The sequence below is a fragment of the Hoplias malabaricus genome, chromosome Y (assembly GCF_029633855.1).
Source record: "Hoplias malabaricus isolate fHopMal1 chromosome Y, fHopMal1.hap1, whole genome shotgun sequence".
Classification (NCBI taxonomy): Eukaryota; Metazoa; Chordata; class Actinopteri; order Characiformes; family Erythrinidae; genus Hoplias; species Hoplias malabaricus.
The window spans coordinates 9,576,228-9,594,561 of record NC_089820.1 but is presented as its reverse complement, the minus strand read 5'-3'; the positions used below and the strand labels follow the sequence as shown (position 1 = coordinate 9,594,561).

Sequence of the window (18,334 nt, the reverse complement as noted above, 5' to 3'; positions counted from 1 at the left end):
ATGTATATATATATATATATATATATATATATATATATATATATATATATATATATATATATATATATATATATAGAGTGTATGTATATATATATATATATATATATATATATATAGAGTGTATGTATATAAAATAATAACACACCCTGCATCATTAATACAGCAGAACCTTCTAAATGTTACATTCAATCTTCACACATTTTGGGAATACATCACCTACATTCACGATTTTATCGTCTAGTTTAAAACAAAAACAAATACTGCTGTCTTTGTCTCTACCCGTTTTCAGGAAGGTCCGCCCACTCTTTGGCTGCGATTGGCTCGTCTTTCCACCCGTCTTGGCTTGTGACTGGTTAGGGATCTGATTAGGAGTTTATACCTACTACTTCTCCGCCAAAGGCTGATGAATGTGGCGAAAAACGGGCGGGGCGGGTGTTGAAAATGAGTGTGAAAGGAAAAAAATACTGTCTACCGTCCCCTCGCCATATTGCAGCGGCGTTATCTTCCAGCGCGTTTAAACACGTTTATGGCTTACAAAGCACTCTAGATTTGAATCGTAAGTCTTCATATCGTCTTTAAAATATCATTAAATCAACATGAAATGCGTCATTAAGCCGTTTTAACAGGCTAATGTATGAAATCGCACGATTAAGATACTCTAGCTTTATGAATGTAAGCAAGCTGAATGTAAATACATTCTGGGTAAAGTTGCGTTACAGTTGTCCTTGGGATCACACTGTTAGAAAAATTAAAGGTTTGGCAAGTCGCCGAGGGTTTATTCATGTGTTTTACTAACGAAATAAACTCGCTCTTATTGTTTCCTAGCACGTTAGCCGTTAGCCGCAGCTGTTGTGGACTTCTCACTGGGAATGTCCCGTTCCACCTTAAGTGGCGCTGCAGTTACAGCAGTAGGCACCTTCGTCATATCGTGACGGCTGAGCCATTTAAGGCGGAACGGGCAATTCCACATAAACACATTTCAGGCTGTTTGTGAGTAAAAATTCAGCTTTGGTGACGGTTTGCATACATTTTCACTTGTGATTAACATGACAGTTTTAGTTTTTCCGTTTAGTATATTAATGCAGTTTATTTTTTACATTTCGTGTACATTTCTGATGGTTTCGTTTGTCACAGACTCTTGCATGTTTACGCCCCCCATTCATCACTCAGGTTTCATCTGCAAAAAGTTAAACTTTGAAACCCAGTGTCTGTGATAGAGACATCACTGTTTATATTGATTGTTTATGAAATGGTTTATATATTACTTAGCGCGTAACGTGTTATATTATCTGTTATCTGTTTGAGGTGTACACAAAATGACCGAATGTGCTTTGGTTCTGGAGAAACATCCAGAGTCAGAACAATTCGCAGTGGTAATGAATGGAACCTGATGGTCTCCTTTAAAAGCTCCTGATAGAAAGTTAACTACTACATGAATTGGTTCTGAATACGCTGCCGATATCTGACAATTGTTTTTGGATTTTGGATTTTAAATCACCAGGAGAGATACATACTGGATTTTGTGGGGTAAAGATACTTATTTATTTCATCTTCATCATTATCCTTCCTATACACACACACACAAACATTTATAAATATTCTTAAAACTAGTAGGGTTGATTAGATGGAGGAAATCATTTTGTTTGGTAATGTTGTCTTTTAAAATTTGTTCTTTTGTTCCTGCTTTCGTCGCTGGACGTTGTTGTTCTTCTGCTGGCAAGTTGTTTCTTGAAAATAGGAGAGGAGACTCGAAAAGTAGAGATGAAAATGAAGTTTATTGGGTGCGCATGGGTCTCTTCCTAAACAAGTCTGAAACTCTCTCTGTAAAATACCCTTTTAAGAATAACACAGTGATCCTCCCACCCTTAACCACACCTAATCAATTACCATAGCAATCAGGTTAACAGAAACGGAGGACCCCTGCTGTGTTGGGGACATCCAGTCTGTCTTCAGCTTGGCCCAAATGGTTGGAACAAAAGGCACCCCATGGTAATTACATTATACAAAGTCACCAAGGTGGTTGCGTCCTGAATTATCTTAGAGTTCATGTGAGGAAGAGTGTAAGAAAAATTATTTTCAACAGTAAGCATTTATATGCATGGTTTCATTCACCACCACTATAAAGAAACTTAAGTACACAAGTCTTAGTACAGTCATACCTGTACATGTAACTTCTTTTATTTCATACAATGTATTTCGCAAAAGTGTTTGTTGGTTTGTTTGATTGAGGTAGATTGTGATGAGTTGTTATTGTGTTTGTCATATTTCAGTGGATGTGGAGCTGAACATTGAGGGATTCAATTGTTAGAAACACACCATCTGGGTCGAGCTGTGGATTCGACATTCTCTCTCTCTGTGGCATAGTGCAGCTCCAATGAAGATTGGGTTGGTGGCAGTGTCTCTCTGATCTGAGAACCATAGTGTGTGTGTACGTGTACTCGTGCCCACTATGTCTGTTTCCAGCACCCCTACGAGTAATGATGCATGTCTAAGCATCGTCCACAGCCTCATGTGTCACCGGCAGGGCGGAGAGAGCGAGTCTTTCTCAAAACGGGCAATTGAGAGCCTGGTGAAGAAGCTGAAAGAGAAGAAGGATGAGCTTGACTCACTCATCACTGCAGTAACCACCAATGGAGCGCATCCAAGCAAGTGTGTTACCATCCAGCGCACACTGGATGGCCGCCTTCAGGTAACGGCCATGTTTTTTTTTGTTGTTGTTGTTTCTCATCTGTGCATGTCTGTTAACAATAGGATGTGATAATGTTGTTTTTTTATGTTGTGCATATTTACAGGTGGCAGGCCGTAAAGGATTCCCTCATGTGATCTATGCTCGTTTGTGGCGCTGGCCTGATCTCCATAAGAATGAACTGAAGCATGTTAAATACTGTCAGTTTGCTTTTGATCTGAAGTGTGACAGTGTGTGTGTGAACCCGTATCATTATGAGAGGGTCGCATCTCCAGGCATCGGTGAGTGTGAACACAAACAGAAATGCATTTATCTCTTCAGATAATTAAACTCAGTTCAGAGCAGTGAAAAGGCAGCTATTTTATATAATTTCTTTTAGTGATAATCAAAACATTTATACAGTAAGTTCTCAACGCATGACCCTTAAACGTCCAACGATATGAATTTTCAGCATTCACTTGTTTAATGTGTAATTGCCATCAATGCATAAGGTTAGTTCTCACATTATAGGAACCCACATTTTACATAAATATTTATAGCAGAGCAGTAGAAGGACAGGCACTTCCTAGAAATGTTGTGCTATGTACCAAATTGGTCTATATTTTAAATGTAAGATAACAGATTTTTATTATGATCTTATTTAATGTTAAAAGACTAACTTGATTGAAAACGTTATAACAGTGCATTGTTATATGCCATAGACTAAATAAAATGCTGGATGCCTTCTTTTGACTTGTGAACAAGCGCTTAGAAGTGGAGCTTGTTCATATGTAGAGGACTAACTAAATATCTTACCATATACCCTACAGCAGTTTAGCCCCACCACTTCAGTCTACAGCAGTTTAGCCCCACCCATTCACTTTGATATCATAGGGTGATTTAGGGTGGAACGCTTTATCGATGAGGCACAATACAGAGTCGACCAGAACAGAACTTGTTTACATACACTAATCAGCCATAACATTATGACCACCCCCTTGTTTCTGCATTCATTGTCCATTCTTTATGGTCAAGAGTACTTTGTTGTTCTACTATTGTGTTAATGTGTGTTGTGTCGGTGTTGAGTAGATCAGACACAGCAGTGCTGATGGAGTTTTTAAACACTGTCCAATCTAGTAGACACAACTACCTTGTTGGTCCACCTTGTGAATGTAAAACCAGAGACAGTAGCTCATTTGAGAGTAGCTAAGGGTCTCACAAAGCATGCAGAGTAACAGATGGACTACAGTTTGTAATTGTACAACTACAAAGAGCTCCTGTCTGGTCAGTGGTGCTGAGAGAATGGACAGTGAGTGTAGAAACAAGGAGGTTTTCATAATGTTAAGATTGATCTGTGTATATCAGTCTTAAAGACACAATCCCACATACAAACCAAAGAAAACATAAGAAAAATGAAAGATATTTGCTCTTCAACACTGCTTATACTGATACTAGTATTAACATTCTTCCTCTTTTCTCTCAGATCTGTCTGGACTGACTCTGGGTGCAGGTGAGGAAATTGTTATGAAATCCTTTTTGGTTGTTCTGATAATTGTTTGTATAGAAAGTGTATTTTGGCTTATGTGATGTGTGTAATGTTCTGTGCTAGGTCCGAGTGCTGGTCTCCTGGTGAAGGAGGAGTTTGAAGGACAGCCATCTCACTCTGGTTCTGACGGTTCTCACAGTTCTCACAATATTCAAACCATTCAGCATCAGCCAGCCCCTTCGCTACAGGCCCCGCCCACATCTGCACGCCCTGCCCTCTCAGACTCCTTCAGTAGCCCTGCCCTCTTGCCACCACCTGATGCAGCAAGCTCTGCCTCCAGCTCTGCCTTCCCCAGCATTGCCCCTGGACCAGCAAGTAAGAAACAGTAATGTTAAGGTTACAGTAGTATTCTATTTATAGTTATGCCAAGAAGCCTAGTACTCCTTGGTTCTACTGCTTAAACAGAAGTTCATCCAACTGTTTCTGGAATTATTATAACAATTTGAATGTTAAAATCTAAATGAAAAATACCTCTAAATAAAGCTGGTCAGATTAATCTTCTATTGAACCGTAAAATAAATCTTCAGGGTATTTGTTATGTCTTTCATTGATATTGTTTCAGACAGTAAGGCATATCCAGTTTTAAGATACAACCCAGTTTTTCACTTCAAAGCCAGAATTAAGGATTAGGATCCACACACACACCACACAAGCACATAATTATCCTAAGCAGGCATTGACTCATAGCTTATTGACGGAGGTATTTTTGGTGCAAAACCCCCGAGCACCTGTTACAGTGAAATTTGTAGTTGTAGAAAATAGTCACACATGTGTATCAATAAATATGAAGCCACAGAGAAAGTGTCTTCAGGAGTTACAAATTTGTCCCACAAATACAACTTAACAGTTACACCCTTACAAATTCTATATTGGAGGTGCACAAAACCAATTCTATACACACAAGTACAAAAATATAATATGCTCACAGTTTTGCTCCAGCTGCAGTGCGAAATATGGTGCAAAACACATTCACACACTTGTATAAAACATGCACAAAAAAATGCAAATTACACAATTGTATTTTTTTAAGGGGATATTTGTCTTACACAAACACGGAAACCGGAGCACCCAGAGGAAACCCACGCGGACACAGGGAGAACACACCAACTCCCCACAAACAGTCACCCGGAGCGGGAAACGAACCCACAACCTCTAGGTCCTTGGAGCTGTGTGACTGCGACACTACCTGCTGCGCCACCGTGCCGCCCCAAGCACAGATCAGATGTCAGCAAATCCTTCTGAAGTTCTCTGTGTGTTTCTGGGGCTGTGCTCTGGGTGACTCAAGCCTCATTTACTGTGCTGTTCGTATAGCTACTGTCTGTTTTAAACAGGACATAGCCAGGGATAAACTAATGGAGTAAGGACTAATTCACTTTTTACCACTTTTTAGAAGGATATATGATGCATATTTAGAAGGAGTATTGAGTTGGGTCTGTTTTTATATTAAAATTGTGCAGCAGAATGTGCTCACAAACGGAGACTGAGTCGATTCAGCGTGTTTCTATTCTCTGAATCATTGGCCAAAAGTTGATCCCATTTACTGTCTATGGTTGGTCCGATTCATCCCGACTGCCTGATGCTCAGAATAAATTAATTGGGAATAGACTCCTCATCAGTAAATAAATTTAGACGTTCATACTATGAACATTGGATATTTCACATCTGCCACATGTCACAGGAATGCGAGGAAGAAAGAGTTCTTATTAAGATTAAAAAGCATTTGGACCAGAATATCCTCAAACTCCCCAAGGAAAACACTTTTTCTTCCCCATAATAATATCTATCATGATAGTCCTGTTAATAATAATCATAATTCATAATCATAATTCACAATCATAGATCATATTATGATAATAATAATCATAATATCATAATCATGATAGTCCTGGTCCATGATAGTCCTTTATCTCTCTGCCACTTCCTTAATCAGAAATCTGATAAAGAGTAATTTCCGGTTTTCCGTTACATTTTTCTACACGGATCCTCTGTCCTCCATGTTTGTTTTCTGGAGAAGGCCTTTCATAGGAGCTGCTCAGTCACAGACTCAGGAGACCTCAGCCAATAGCCTTTGACACGTGCCTAACGAGTCCTCTGATTGGTCGGAAGGGTACACTGATCTCTGAACAGTGCCTGCCCTTGGCTCTACAGATGCACAGATTAGTTTTGCACCACAATACATCAGTGAGAGTAAGTGGAAGTTGTAATGTGTGAGTTAAAAACACGTGTGACTATTTTCGAAAACTACAAAGTTCACTGTCACTGGTGCTCGGGTTGTGCACCAAATATACGTCTGTACTTATTGCCTATATGTCTTCTGTAGCAGCAGCAGGACCATGGCCAAGAACAACTTTCCCACACAGCCTACAGCATCAGAACGGCCATCTACAGCACCACCCTCCTCAGTACTGTGAGTCTTTCAAACACACACACACACACCACAGGGCCACTCATGAGCAACAGTACATGAGTACAAACACCCTCACAAAAATGCAGAATTCTGTGAGTTTATCTCTCTCGCTCTCTCCCTCCCTCTCTCTCTCTCAGGGCCTGTCCATAATGAGCTGGTGTTTCAGCCACCTATATCCACACATCCAGGTGAGTCTCATAATCGACTGTACAGTAACAAATAGTATATCACACACTGACAGTATCCAATGAATATTCTGTAGGGACAGGTTTTGTGACATAGGAAATGGGTTCCTGACCCTAGACCTAGTCCTAGTGTTTTTGTGCTCAGTACTGTTTAAAACGTCCTACTTCCTGATAAATTGTGCTGTGGACACATTAGACAGTGAACTCATGTCATAAGAAATAGAACACATTTGTAGTTCTCAATTCAAACTGCATTGGTTGAGGACTTGCTCTGCTGCTGTCCTCCTTATGTTTTCTTCTGTCTCCCTTTTGGTCTCCCTGCCTGTCTCACTCTTAGCTCCTGATTACTGGTGCTCAATAGCATACTTTGAGATGGATGTGCAGGTTGGAGAGACATTTAAGGTACCGTCCTCATGCCCTGTGGTGACGGTGGATGGTTATGTGGATCCATCGGGAGGAGACCGTTTCTGTTTGGGTCAGCTCAGCAATGTCCACCGCACTGAGGCCATCGAGAGAGCCAGGCAGGCAGATGTCTACTTCATTCTTGGTGTAACTGTTAATGTTACTGTGAGGATGATTGTGTTTAAATAGGACAGCAAAACTGCAATAAAAGCTGTAATGGGTTTTGAAAAGTTTATGGCTTCTGTTCCTCACTCATGTTTTGTCATCTCTGGCCTTTCATGTGTTAGAGAAAGAGCCCTCAAATTTAACTGGAAAAACTGTGTTTTTTTTTGTTTTTAGACTGCATATTGGTAAAGGAGTACAGCTAGAGTGTAAAGGTGAGGGTGATGTTTGGGTGCGATGCCTTAGTGACCATGCCGTGTTTGTCCAGAGTTACTATCTGGACAGAGAAGCTGGTCGAGCTCCAGGAGACGCTGTACACAAAATCTACCCCAGCGCCTACATCAAGGTAAATCTAACCACTCCCTACATTCACCTAGTGAATAATCCATTGTTTAAATCTAAACTATACAAATATAGAGTCTGTGTTATAATGATGAAACAAACTGATGTGATTTTACCATAGTGGAACATCCCAAACAAATCTGATTTCAGGTCTTACATAAAGATAGCTCTGACCCCTAATCCTGTCCTCTGCTTAACTCGGTACTCTAACCCCAGTGTTTACACCAGGGTAATTGCAATCCCAAAATCTTGGAGTTAAGAGTTAGAATTACATCAAGTTTTCCAATTTTTTACTGGCACTTAACCTGTATGTGTTTGTGTGCAGGTGTTTGACCTGAGGCAGTGCCACAGACAGATGCAGCAGCAAGCAGCTACTGCGCAGGCAGCAGCAGCTGCGCAGGCGGCTGCCGTCGCAGGAAACATCCCAGGACCAGGATCTGTGGGAGGAATTGCACCAGCTATCAGTGAGTTTACACACACACACACACCCAGAAACAGAAGACAGACACCACACATACTGCACAATTTAGGTGTTTTGGTGTAACAGATTTTTGTGATATATTTTTGTGTGTGCCAGGTCTTTCCGCGGCGGCAGGTATTGGTGTGGATGATCTTCGGAGACTCTGCATTCTAAGAATGAGCTTTGTAAAGGGTTGGGGTCCAGACTATCCCCGTCAGAGCATCAAAGAAACTCCCTGTTGGATTGAGATCCACCTGCACAGAGCTCTGCAGCTGCTAGACGAGGTCCTCCACACTATGCCCATTGCTGACCCCCAGCCTCTAGACTGACCTGCAAACCATTCAGTGACACCTGGTTAACCCTGAACTGACTTGAGAAACATCTGACAGTTGACTTATCCCCAACTGAACTCTAGCCGGAATAAGATAATAGCCCTGTCAGATGATATCTTCCTGTTAATCCTCTAGGACTTTTACACCTTAGCATAGTGTTTCAGTCAGTATTGCACACAAAAACAGTGTTGATTATAAGGTCTGTTGAGCATAATCAATGTCTAAGCCCTGAAACCTTAAATCAAGTGGATTAGAGAAATTGTGCCAAACTGTAAAATTAGTCTAAACTGTGCAGATGACTGAGGTGAGGACGATGAGTTTGGTTGTGACTAGCTCACACTCATTAGCATCTAACGGTTCTTACCACTTCATAACGTGAAACATGAAGATAGAAACCAGAATGGTGACTAACAATGCTAAAAACCGTCAACTCTACACACAGGCCTCTCGACTGAAAGAACTTAAGTTTAATCACTGTGATTCAGGGTGGAACCCAAACAGCACAGAAACTCAACCTCGACCACGCTGAAGAATCACCTCGATAAACACTGACTTCTGTCTGAACACTAAGAGAAACGGTATTTCGTGAATGAACTCTAAATGACGTTTACTAAGTTGAACCATTGTGAATAAGGATCCAGGACTTTTACAGACTCTTAACAGAACATATGTCCTTCTGCTAAAAGGGGGCACCATTTATTAATGCAGAACTTCATCAGACAGGTTTACACTATGAATTAAGGATTAAGAGCTTGCCTTTTTACACTTCAGAGTTATGTATTTTCTAAAGTAGATCATGAGTTTATATCCAGAGGATGGATATTTAAACAAACGTTTAATGTAACGGTTAATGGCCCTGTTCTTCTGTGATGTACAAAACCTTCACCCAATCTCTTGAGTGTTTCTGGCCCCAACAAGCTTTGGCCATATCAGATTTCTGGATATATTTTCTGTGTTTTGTTAGACCTTTCACAACATACAGTAATATTGCATTTAGAGGGAGGTTTGCTGTAGCTAAACATATTAGAGATACAAAAATGTATCGTGTTGGAAATAAATGTTCAAATGTAAATAAATGTGTTGAAAATGATGCACGGCTGTCATAGCATCAAAATAAATTTCTCCCAGTGACAAATCCTAGTACTTGAGGAAGGATTACCAATCAGTGTTGTAACATTTAAAGATCTGAAGATTGTCATCCAAATGCACAGATGCAGTTCATAATTGAAGTTGTTTGTAAGGTAGAAAGTGGTGAAGCAGGTAAGTGCACCTTATCTCAACATTCAACTGAGCTCTTTAATTAATGCATGTTATTTAAATGGGCAATTACCTTTTCACTTATGGCTATTACAAAGTAACGTGATTCACAGTTGGACTGAAAATAGTCCACCAACCAAAAATATCCAGCTAACAGCATCCTGTGAGCAGGCACCACTGATGAACGGTTTGAGGATGACAAAATGTTCAGCAGCAGAACACTGCCTTACTGTCTCTGACTTCAAATCTATGGGGGACTAGGTCTAATAGAAAGGTGGGCAAGCCTAAAAAAAATTCATTAATGATAATTAACAGACAGGTTTAAAAGGGGCTAACAATGTATACAAAGCAAGATGCTTAAATTAAAGGACTATGAGGTGTATCAGTATGTGGAGTGTATAAATGGACAGTAAGTATAGCTAATGTTAATGTTATGACTGTTCTGTGTATAAAGTATTATATTTTAATGCACCATTAATATTGGCTGGCAGCTTTCATTAGTTATGTTTCAGTTATCTGTCCAAATAAAGTGCTATTTTTTTAACATTTAATGTCTGCTCAACTAAATTAGGACCAGATCCTTTAATAGCTAGAACTAGGGGAAAATATACATTGTGTATATATCAATCAGATTAAAAAAATATATATAGAAATGGAAACCGGTTGATCTTAATCACAGAATCACTCAGAGTGAAAAACGGGAAGGAATTTTGTTTTCATAAACGACAAGGAAAAACTCTCATAGATTTGTTTTTGTGCACGTATGACATTGTTCAGAAAGATAATTCACGTAATCATAAGCAGTTTAGCACACTCAGATAAAAATATCACTTTCAAGATTAAAGTATTGGTGGTGATATCTGCTTGTTTGCTTGTTTCTGCATTTGTACACAGTTACTAATCTGAACAGACCAATGTGGAGCAGTTCGTTGTAACTGCACATTTAAGGTGGAGCGGATAATTCTAGCTGCTTTTATATTTAAGATGGACCGGATTACTCTAACGAATGCATCATTTAAGGTGGAAATAGAAGTTTGGTATCCAAGCGACTGTTTTCCAGGCAACGCAGCGACGCGCTCTAGGAGCGCGCAGGAGTCCCTGCTTCACACAGCGATTCAAATAATTTTCATAAAATCTTTCAGTCACACTCCAGTGAAGCAAGAAGGGTGGTGTTATTATCAGAGAGAGAGAAAGATGTACAGTAGAGCGGCCAGAGTCACGGAACTGAGCTCAGGATCAACCAACGACTCTGTGGGACCTGGTGCTTACAACATAGACAACTCAAAAAACACAAAACAGGGTAAGAACGATTTAATCAACAAAACACAGGATGTTGTTGTTATTATTATTATTATTATTATTATTATTATTAATATTTTATGCAACTGGGTACAACCAGGATATACTTTATCAAAGTCAGATTTGTAATAATATTTATTTATTATTTTTTTTATTATTCTTTTTTTTAATTGGTTGCTGCTGGTAGCGTTGCCACACAACTCCAGGATCTCAGGGTCCTGGTTTTGATTCCTGTCTTGGTTCACTTTCTCTGTGCTCTCCCAGTGTCGGCATAGGTTTTCTCCAGGTGCTATGGTTTCCTTCCACAGTCCAAACACTCATGCTGGTCAGTGGATTTGCTATGAGGAACTGCATGAGTGTGTGAGTAACTTTGTAAGTGCTTGATGAACTGGTGCCCTATCAGTGGTGTTCTTGCATTGTGCCCAATGAGCCGAGGTAGGCTCGGGAGCCTCAGATCAGGATGTAGCGGTTACAGAAAACGAGTAAATATATGATTATTATTATTGAATTCAGCACTGAAGAGGGGAGTATTCCACAAAGCAAAGCCAAATCATTCAAAGACCCCCTCCACTGAAAATGAAGTGTTTAACCTTGATAAGCTGAACATTTCCAGTTTGAAACACTGTACCATAGACTGTATGAAACAGGCAAAATGTGACAGCCAGCGTTTCTGAGAGTTAGGAAATCATTCCCATTAACCTGCAGGGTGGGATTACTGAGCTGCAGCTGAGCAGTGGAGGGAGATTTGGAGATAAGGGTGGGGTGTCATTATATTCAAATGTATATTGAAAAAAGACAATGGTGCATTCAGTCATTCATGTAAGCGCTTATCTAATTCAGGGGCGTGGTGAGTCTGGAGCCTACCCAGAACCACTGGATGCAAGGCGGGAACACACCCTGGAGGGGGCACCTGCCCTTCATAGGGTGACACACATTCACGCACACCTATGGACACTTCTGAGTTGCCAATCTACCTACCAACGTGTGTTTTTGGACCGTGGGAGGAAACCCACGCAGACGCGAGGGCGAACACACCAAACTCCAGGAACCTGGAGCTGTGTGACAGAGACATTACCTGTTGCACCACATTACAGCTAAACCACTTTTTAGACATTCAAACATGGGTTTTTTACTAGAAGAGCAATTTTAATTGCACAGATACAACAGGTACAAAAATGTTTACAGACACTGCGGGATATGAAATATAAAATACAAATATTCAAATATAAAACCTGTAAAACTCCACTGGTGTGTGTTTGTGTGTGTGTGTGTGTGTGTACACTGTTAGACAGTTATGCTCCATTCATGTCACTCTGCAGTCGGTCGTCCATGTTTGAGTCGAAAGAGTTTTCTCCTGGACCCGGACAATATGACATTGCAGCCTCAAAGGTAACTATACATAAAATTATTAATATTAATTAAGATGTAATAATCATGCAGTGTGTGTGTTGCCTAGATTCCAGTTCCTGGAGGTCAGTCACTACAGAACCATTCTAGACGTTTTGAAGAATTCGAGTCATATGCACCAGGACCAGGAGCATACAACATTACACAAACACATAAACCCAGCCCACAACGGAAGAACAAGGTACACACACACCCAAATGTTCACTGTGTGTATTTGTGCCTACGTGTGTGTTTATCTGTGTATGTGTTTCTGTGTTACAGCGTGTGAAAACGGTGTTTCCCTCCAGTGGTGTCCCCTCAATCCCATGCCCTGGCCAGGCATTTGGTTTTGAGGAGAACAAGCATGGTGTCCTCTGCAGGCACCCACCTCCAAACACTGACCACACAATAGGACCAGCCTTCTACTGCCCAAAACAGGTCCATAGCATATGTACACTGTGTGTGTGTATGTACGTGTACACTAGCCACACACTAGGACCAGTATTCTGCCACCCAGCACGGGTGTGAATTCTGTTCCCTGCACTCAGAGGGAGGTTCTCCTTCTGAGTCTCTGGTCATTTGATTGGTTCTTTCTCTTGCTCTGATGGAGGTTTTGCTCATTTTTTCTAAATTTGTTTGAACAAGGATTTCAGTAAAGCTGCCTTCTGACTGTTGTGTGTGTGTGTGTGTGTGCTTGGTAGATTGAACAGCAGTGTAAAGGTGTTCCCTTCAGTCGGATGACAGAGAAGAGAGCAGATCTAAAGATTGTGGAGGGTCCTGGACCGGGGCACTACTGTCCAGAACAGTGAGTTACTTAAAAAAAGCAATTAACAACAAAGTGGTCCTGTGGACAGTGGAGCTATAAGAGAATGGTCATTGAGTGTAGAAATAAAGAGATGGTCATAATGATGTGGTGGTGTGTTAATATGTGTTGTACTGTTATGAGTGGATCAGACACAGCATTGTGCTTGAGTTTTTAATCATTGTGTTGTTGGCTCGATATTTTTGGTTGGTGGACTATTCTTAGGGACAGAGACGTCTGGGCTTCTTTGATCGCCCTGCTGCCACCGCGACCCTGAAATGGAAAAGCGGAAAAGAAGATGTATGTATGTATGTATGGACTATTCTTAATCCAAAAGTGACACTGAGGAGTTATAAATTCCAGCAGCCCTGCTGTGTCTGATCCACTCATAACAGCAAATCACACTCTAACATCAGTGTCACTGCAGTGCTGAGAATGATCAAACACTCTTGTGGTCCTGTCATATACCTGTTTGTGAAAATATATTAAAATGACCTCCTTGTTTCTACACACATTGCCCATTTCACTAGCTCCCCTGAACATACAGATGCACTTCACCATTTTCGTACTTTGTTACCTTTTTTATTTACCAATTTCTTTAATGGTCAAAACATTGTGTTTGTAAATTCTGCTTACGACAGGAATCACTCTGTGCTCTATGAGAATGTGAATTTAAAGAGGGATTTGAACTGTCGAGCAGAGCTGCAGGTCCCCAGATATCACGAAATCCTAGCTATGAAGGAGGAAAAAAATGTAGGCTACAGCCCTTACACACACACACACACACACACACACACACACACACATACACATATATCTGATATAATAGAATGAGCTTTTAGCTTACTTTTCCATGTTTGCTGAGATAATATATTGTGTGTGTGTGTGTGTGTGTGTGTAGGGAGTTCCTGGTCCAGGTCAATATGATGTTAAAGGTCAATTTGAGAAGTTCAGTGATTCACATAGTGCTACGTCCAGAGCACCATTTATGTCTCACACTCCGGCAAGTACACGTTCACAGTTACTATGGTAACCCAGGTGGTTGTAATGGTGTTGCCAGACGGTTATTAAAAACCCATGTATGATTGATTGTTGGGACTGTAGTATAGTTCTTTGTTTCTCTTGCAGCGCTTCACTTTTGTGAAAGATGTGGCGCCCCCCGTCGGCTGTTACCACGACCCACGCTCTGCTCTGGAAACAGTCAAAAAACCCACCGGCAACAAGACGAGGCCATTTAACCTCACAGCAGCACGATTCATATCCGATACCAGAACACACTCCACACCGGGTACACACACACACATTCACACCACATACCAGAACACACTCCACATTGTGTGTAAACGTGCTGTAAGCAAACTGTGTGTGTGTGTGTGTGTGTGTGTGTGTGTGTGTGTGTTTTAGGACCTGGAGCATATGATGTGTTCGATTTGGGAATGGCCCAGGAGAGTATGAAGAAAGTGTGTGTGGAGCGAGGGAGGAAGGCAGCTTTTGGTTCCACTGAAAAACGAAAACTTCAGTTCATTAATAAACAACAAAGCACACCTGGACCTGCACATTACACTGTAGAGTATATCATTTAACACACGCTACACTGTAGAGTATATCATTTAACACACGCTACACTGTAGAGTATATCATTTAACACACGCTACACTGTAGAGTATATCATTTAACACACGCTACACTGTAGAGTATATCATTTAACACACGCTACACTGTAGAGTATATCATTTAACACACGCTACACTGTAGAGTATATCATTTAACACACGCTACACTGTAGAGTATATCATTTAACACACGCTACACTGTAGAGTATATCATTTAACACACGCTACACTGTAGAGTATATCATTTAACACACGCTACACTGTAGAGTATGTCATTTAACACACGCTACACTGTAGAGTATGTCATTTAACACACGCTACACTGTAGAGTATGTCATTTAACGCACGCTACACTGTAGAGTATATCATTTAACACACGCTACACTGTAGAGTATATCATTTAACACACAGTACACTGTAGAGTATATCATTTAACACACAGTACACTGTAGAGTATATCATTTAACACACGCTACACTGTAGAGTATATCATTTAACACACAGTACACCGTAGAGTATGTCATTTAACGCACGCTACACCGTAGAGTATGTCATTTAACGCACGCTACACCGTAGAGTATGTCATTTAACGCACGCTACACTGTAGATTATGTCATTTAACGCACGCTACACTGTAGAGTATATCATTTAACGCACGCTACACTGTAGAGTATATCATTTAACGCACGCTACACTGTAGAGTTTATCATTTAGCGCACGCTACACTGTAGAGTATATCATTTAACACACGCTACACTGTAGAGTATATCATTTAACGCACGCTACACTGTAGAGTTTATCATTTAGCGCACGCTACACTGTAGAGTATATCATTTAACACACGCTACACTGTAGAGTATATCATTTAACGCACGCTACACTGTAGAGTTTATCATTTAGCGCACGCTACACTGTAGAGTATATCATTTAACGCACGCTACACTGTAGAGTATATCATTTAACGCACGCTACACTGTAGAGTATATCATTTAACGCACGCTACACTGTAGAGTTTATCATTTAACGCACGCTACACTGTAGAGTTTATCATTTAGCGCACGCTACACTGTAGAGTATATCATTTAACACACGCTACACTGTAGAGTATATCATTTAACGCACGCTACACTGTAGAGTTTATCATTTAGCGCACGCTACACTGTAGAGTATATCATTTAACACACGCTACACTGTAGAGTATATCATTTAGCGCACGCTACACTGTAGAGTATATCATTTAACACACGCTACACTGTAGAGTATATCATTTAGCGCACGCTACACTGTAGAGTATATCATTTAACACACAGTACACTGTAGAGTATATCATTTAACACACGCTACACTGTAGAGTATATCATTTAACGCACGCTACACTGTAGAGTTTATCATTTAGCGCACGCTACACTGTAGAGTATATCATTTAACACACGCTACACTGTAGAGTATATCATTTAGCGCACGCTACACTGTAGAGTATATCATTTAACACACGCTACACTGTAGAGTATATCATTTAGCGCACGCTACACTGTAGAGTATATCATTTAGCGCACGCTACACTGTAGAGTATATCATTTAACACACGCTACACTGTAGAGTATATCATTTAACATACACATTACATTGGCTTTCCCTTTGCGTAATAAATGGGGTTTATACACTGTTTAATTTCATATTTTCTAACACACACTGCGCTTCAGAGATTAAGTGTAAATTGTGTTTTTTGTGTGTTTAATTTGTGTTACTTGTAGGTGGAGAAAGAGGGGGAGATATTTTATAAACAGAAGCCGACTGCAGCATTCAGATCAAACACAGACAGACTCAGCACGCCTGCTAAAGTAAATAGCACAGAGATAAATAACAAATAACACATAGATAACACAAACAACACAAAGAGAGAACTCATATCACCTAAAAAACAACTCACAAATAAGGCAAACCTGGTATTTTGTTTCCTGTTTAGGTCTCACCTCCGGCGAGCTGCTATAATGTGCGTGAGGCATTTGAGGCAGTGAGCGGGAGGCGGCAAACGAGTAAACCTTGTACTGATGCTGCACGCAAACGACAAAACAGCTTCTTAACATCTGCCCCCAGAGACTCCGCCTTCCTCTGTCAAGACACACAGCTGCCAGGTGAGTACTGTATAACATTACAGGAGCTAAATATAAACATATATATATAACAGGTATGTACATACTGCACAGATAGATACTGCACTAATAAAGGCATGAGGTTGTTTAACTGTCAGTAAATATTGCCAAAAGTAATAATTAACTGATATATTGTAATAATTAATAGACTATTTTTTATTTCATGAAATGTCATTACCTTTGCTATTATATAATTCTATTTTGTTAGAATTCTTTCAGGCCACAGCACTTATAGAAGGGTCAAACGAGCAGCATGAGTGGTTATTATGTTCTGTGTTAAGCTGCCTAAATTATCTAGTTTGGTATATTGTAAATTTTGTCATTAAATGTACGATGTATGTAATGTTTATTTTGAGGTCCTGGTCAGTACACTCCTGAAGTGAATTCCACTCCAAAACTTGCTCTGATTGCTTCTCGCTCTGATCGCTTCAAAGAGTTCAAAAACACCACACCTGGACCAGGAACATACACGGTACACACACAGACACACACCCTCAGTCATACACACTCATACACAACTTCAGCACTATAATCTTTAATTTGTGTGTGTCTCTGTGTGTGTGTGTTTTAGCTCAGTCCTGCTGTTCTAGATACTGTCCTGAAGGGAACTTTTAATGTGACCCTTCAGAACCCCTTGATGTCACATGTTCAGGCCCCAGCTCCTCAGGTCACCATGGCAACAAACTTTACCATAAGCAGTGTTTAAATCAGGTCCAAGGTCAGTCTCTTGTTTAATCAGCAGTGTTTAGCTGAGAAGTGGCTGTGAGTTTGTGCATATTATTCTTCAATTTTCTTTTTCAGAAACGTGTCTCCAGAGAACAGACTTTCTCAGAAATAAAGACGTGAATTTTTCTTAAACTGTGTTTGTGTGTTTCATTAATGCTTGGAGCTGCTTGGAGGGAGGGTGTTACAGATGTTGTTATAACAATAAACACCAGACACTGGTCTGTGTTGATTAGGGAGTCAGTCCTGTTAGCTGTAAATCTGAAATTAAAGTGATGATACCCACCTAGTACCTGATGTCAGTATGTTACCACACAGCTAGCTGTGATTTTATTTGAGGTTATAGGTCAAACAAATGCTGATGCCCCCTCCAGAACATCATAATATGTGGGAACTAATGGTCTATTTTTCTTGAAAATTTAAATAACTGACAAAAGTATAAAAACTGTTGTACTTTCCAGCATATTCACTGCCAAAGGTGTTTTGTAAATATAAAGATGTTTTGAATTTAATATCTGCAGCAGACTCTGTTTGGTATATTTCATATTATTTTTTATGACTGCAAATAAATCTATCAAATTCCACAAATAAAATTTTGGC

At 40.2% G+C, this 18,334-nt stretch overlaps 2 protein-coding genes across 7 annotated transcripts; both read left to right on the top strand.

Moving 5' to 3' along the window:
• Window positions 1-410: 410 nt before the first annotated feature.
• LOC136678145 (mothers against decapentaplegic homolog 4-like) lies at window positions 411-9,584 on the top strand. Of its 6 annotated transcripts, none has more exons than XM_066656040.1 (12): window positions 439-556; window positions 1,502-1,527; window positions 2,271-2,689; window positions 2,793-2,967; window positions 4,149-4,175; window positions 4,275-4,526; window positions 6,535-6,618; window positions 6,756-6,806; window positions 7,141-7,324; window positions 7,545-7,713; window positions 8,035-8,173; window positions 8,287-9,584. In XM_066656040.1, exons 3-12 carry the CDS (start codon window positions 2,450-2,452, stop codon window positions 8,496-8,498), a joined length of 1,533 nt encoding a protein of 510 aa, XP_066512137.1. In that variant the 5' UTR covers window positions 439-556; window positions 1,502-1,527; window positions 2,271-2,449; the 3' UTR covers window positions 8,499-9,584. The 6 variants fall into 6 exon arrangements, with proteins under 6 accessions (XP_066512133.1, XP_066512137.1, XP_066512131.1 ...); XM_066656034.1 differs by having other exon boundaries at window positions 440-556; window positions 6,532-6,618; XM_066656039.1 differs by lacking the exon at window positions 1,502-1,527 and adding an exon at window positions 1,893-1,989 and having other exon boundaries at window positions 527-556; window positions 6,532-6,618.
• A 1,344-nt stretch (window positions 9,585-10,928) lies between these two features.
• Window positions 10,929-17,835, top strand: LOC136679748 (sperm-tail PG-rich repeat-containing protein 2-like). The gene is made up of 14 exons (XM_066658417.1): window positions 10,929-11,058; window positions 12,346-12,446; window positions 12,514-12,645; window positions 12,726-12,881; window positions 13,145-13,248; window positions 13,887-13,998; window positions 14,147-14,248; window positions 14,374-14,533; window positions 14,650-14,810; window positions 16,613-16,699; window positions 16,825-16,993; window positions 17,368-17,483; window positions 17,583-17,729; window positions 17,813-17,835. The coding sequence occupies exons 1-13, from the start codon at window positions 10,953-10,955 to the stop codon at window positions 17,715-17,717; spliced, it is 1,641 nt and encodes a 546-aa protein (XP_066514514.1). The 5' UTR covers window positions 10,929-10,952; the 3' UTR covers window positions 17,718-17,729; window positions 17,813-17,835.
• The last annotated feature ends 499 nt before the right edge of the window (window positions 17,836-18,334 follow it).

Excerpts from the sequence above, each read along its gene's own strand:
- LOC136679748 (XM_066658417.1), top strand. The coding sequence starts at position 10,953 with ATGTACAGTAGAGCGGCCAGAGTCACGGAACTGAGCTCAGGATCAACC. Across the intron at positions 14,249-14,373 it reads CATTTATGTCTCACACTCCG|CGCTTCACTTTTGTGAAAGA; the intron begins GCAAGTACACGT and ends TTTCTCTTGCAG. Across the intron at positions 16,994-17,367 it reads TCAAGACACACAGCTGCCAG|GTCCTGGTCAGTACACTCCT; the intron begins GTGAGTACTGTA and ends GTTTATTTTGAG.
- LOC136678145 (XM_066656036.1), top strand. The coding sequence starts at position 2,450 with ATGTCTGTTTCCAGCACCCCTACGAGTAATGATGCATGTCTAAGCATC. Across the intron at positions 2,690-2,792 it reads CACTGGATGGCCGCCTTCAG|GTGGCAGGCCGTAAAGGATT; the intron begins GTAACGGCCATG and ends GCATATTTACAG. Across the intron at positions 4,527-6,531 it reads CATTGCCCCTGGACCAGCAA|CAGCAGCAGGACCATGGCCA; the intron begins GTAAGAAACAGT and ends TGTCTTCTGTAG.